General features: G+C 39.5%; 1 protein-coding gene across 1 annotated transcript; it reads left to right on the top strand.

Moving 5' to 3' along the window:
• The first annotated feature begins 407 nt into the window (after positions 1-407).
• LOC111389709 lies at positions 408-1,340 on the top strand. The gene has a single exon (XM_023014655.1). The coding sequence runs from the start codon at positions 408-410 to the stop codon at positions 1,338-1,340; it is 933 nt and encodes a 310-aa protein (XP_022870423.1).
• Positions 1,341-1,594: the final 254 nt, after the last annotated feature.

Raw genomic sequence — 1,594 nt, 5'->3', positions numbered from 1 at the left:
CTATGTTCAGGGATTTACTAAGGGTAGTGCAAGACTTGGGCAGGCAGCAGGCTCAAGCGGCACCTCATAATGCAACAAAAGGTGCCACTACCATGAGCTCGATTGTTGAGCAGTTTCGTCATTTTAAACCCCCATCCTTTGATGGTAAAGGTGACCCTTTTGCGGTTGAGGAGTGGCTGAGAAGACTTGAAGGGATCTTCGAGCTTATGAATTGTAACGATGCTCAAAAGGTTTCCTGTGCGAAGTTTATGTTGATTGATGATGCTGGACATTGGTGGGAGTCGGAAATACTTACTAGAACTACAAAACAACAACGTAACCTCACTTGGAACCAGTTCAAGGAGTCGTTGATGGGTAAATATTTTCCCCAATCACTGAAGGATTAGAAGGAGGTAGAATTTCTCCAGATGACGCAAGGAAATTTGCCACTCGGAGAGTATGAAAGAAAATTTGAACGACTTTCTAGGTATGCACCGTATATGGTAAACACTGAGCTGACAAAGGCTAAGAGGTTTGAAATGGGGTTAAGGTCAGAGATTAAGGAAAGCATGGCAGCCCAGCAGTATACTACTTATGCAAAGGTTGTACGTCGAGCACAGGCAATCTCTAATAGTTTAGGACTGGAAAAGAAAACCCAGCCTAGCACCGAGTCTTTTATAAAGAGAAAGTGGCAAGGTCATGATAAGGAGAAAGGCAGGAATCAGAATAAGAAAGGAAAGATTGGGTTAGACTCAAATAAAACTTTTCCTCAATGCTCCAATTGCAACAAGCGCCACTTGGGTGAATGTCTTCAACGAAATGGAGCATGCTACAGTTGTGGTAAGAGTGGTCATTTCCTTAGAGACTGTCCAGAGAAGAAGAGAGAAAGTGATCAGCTTAAGAAGGGAAAGGCCAGAGTATTTGCTTTGACAGGAGAAAAGGAGGATCAGAACGCAGACGTAATAACAGGTATGTTACCAGTATCTAACGTACCTGCTATTGTCCTTATGGATTTTGGATCCACCCATTCATTTATTTCTACAATTTTCATGGATAAGATTGGGAATGAATTCATAAAAATGAATAACATTTTAGAAGTTAGTACACCATCAGGCGAAGTGATTAATACCAATCAAATGGTTAAAGATGTTAAGTTAGAGATCGAAGGAAAAGTATTAAAAGCTTATTTGTACCTTTTGAGAATGAAAGACTTTGATGTAATTTTGGGTATGGACTGGTTGGGTAGAAATTATGCAACCATCTTATGCCATAAGAAGGAAGTTTTATTTCAAAAACCTGGAGAAGAAGAATGTCGATTCTTTGGAACAAGAATTGGGACTCTACCCCGATTGGTGTCTTGAATGAAAGCAGAAAAGATGTTGAGAAAGAATACATGTCAAAGATTTTTATTAAATATTATTAGTAAGCCTCAAACTAAATGAAAAATAGAAGATGTACCAGTGGTTTATGAGTTCGTGGATTTTTTCCTGAAGATTTACCTGGTATACCACCAAATAGACAAGTAGAGTTCACTATTGACTTAACCCCTATGGCAGTACCAATATCTAAGCTCCTAACAGGATGGCACCAAAAGAATTACAGGAGTTGAAGATAC

This window comes from Olea europaea, unplaced genomic scaffold (genome assembly GCF_002742605.1).
Source record: "Olea europaea var. sylvestris unplaced genomic scaffold, O_europaea_v1 scaffold613, whole genome shotgun sequence".
Taxonomy (NCBI): domain Eukaryota; kingdom Viridiplantae; phylum Streptophyta; class Magnoliopsida; order Lamiales; family Oleaceae; genus Olea; species Olea europaea.
Note: the sequence above shows the minus strand (reverse complement) of the source record. Positions and strands in the feature narration are given on the sequence as shown.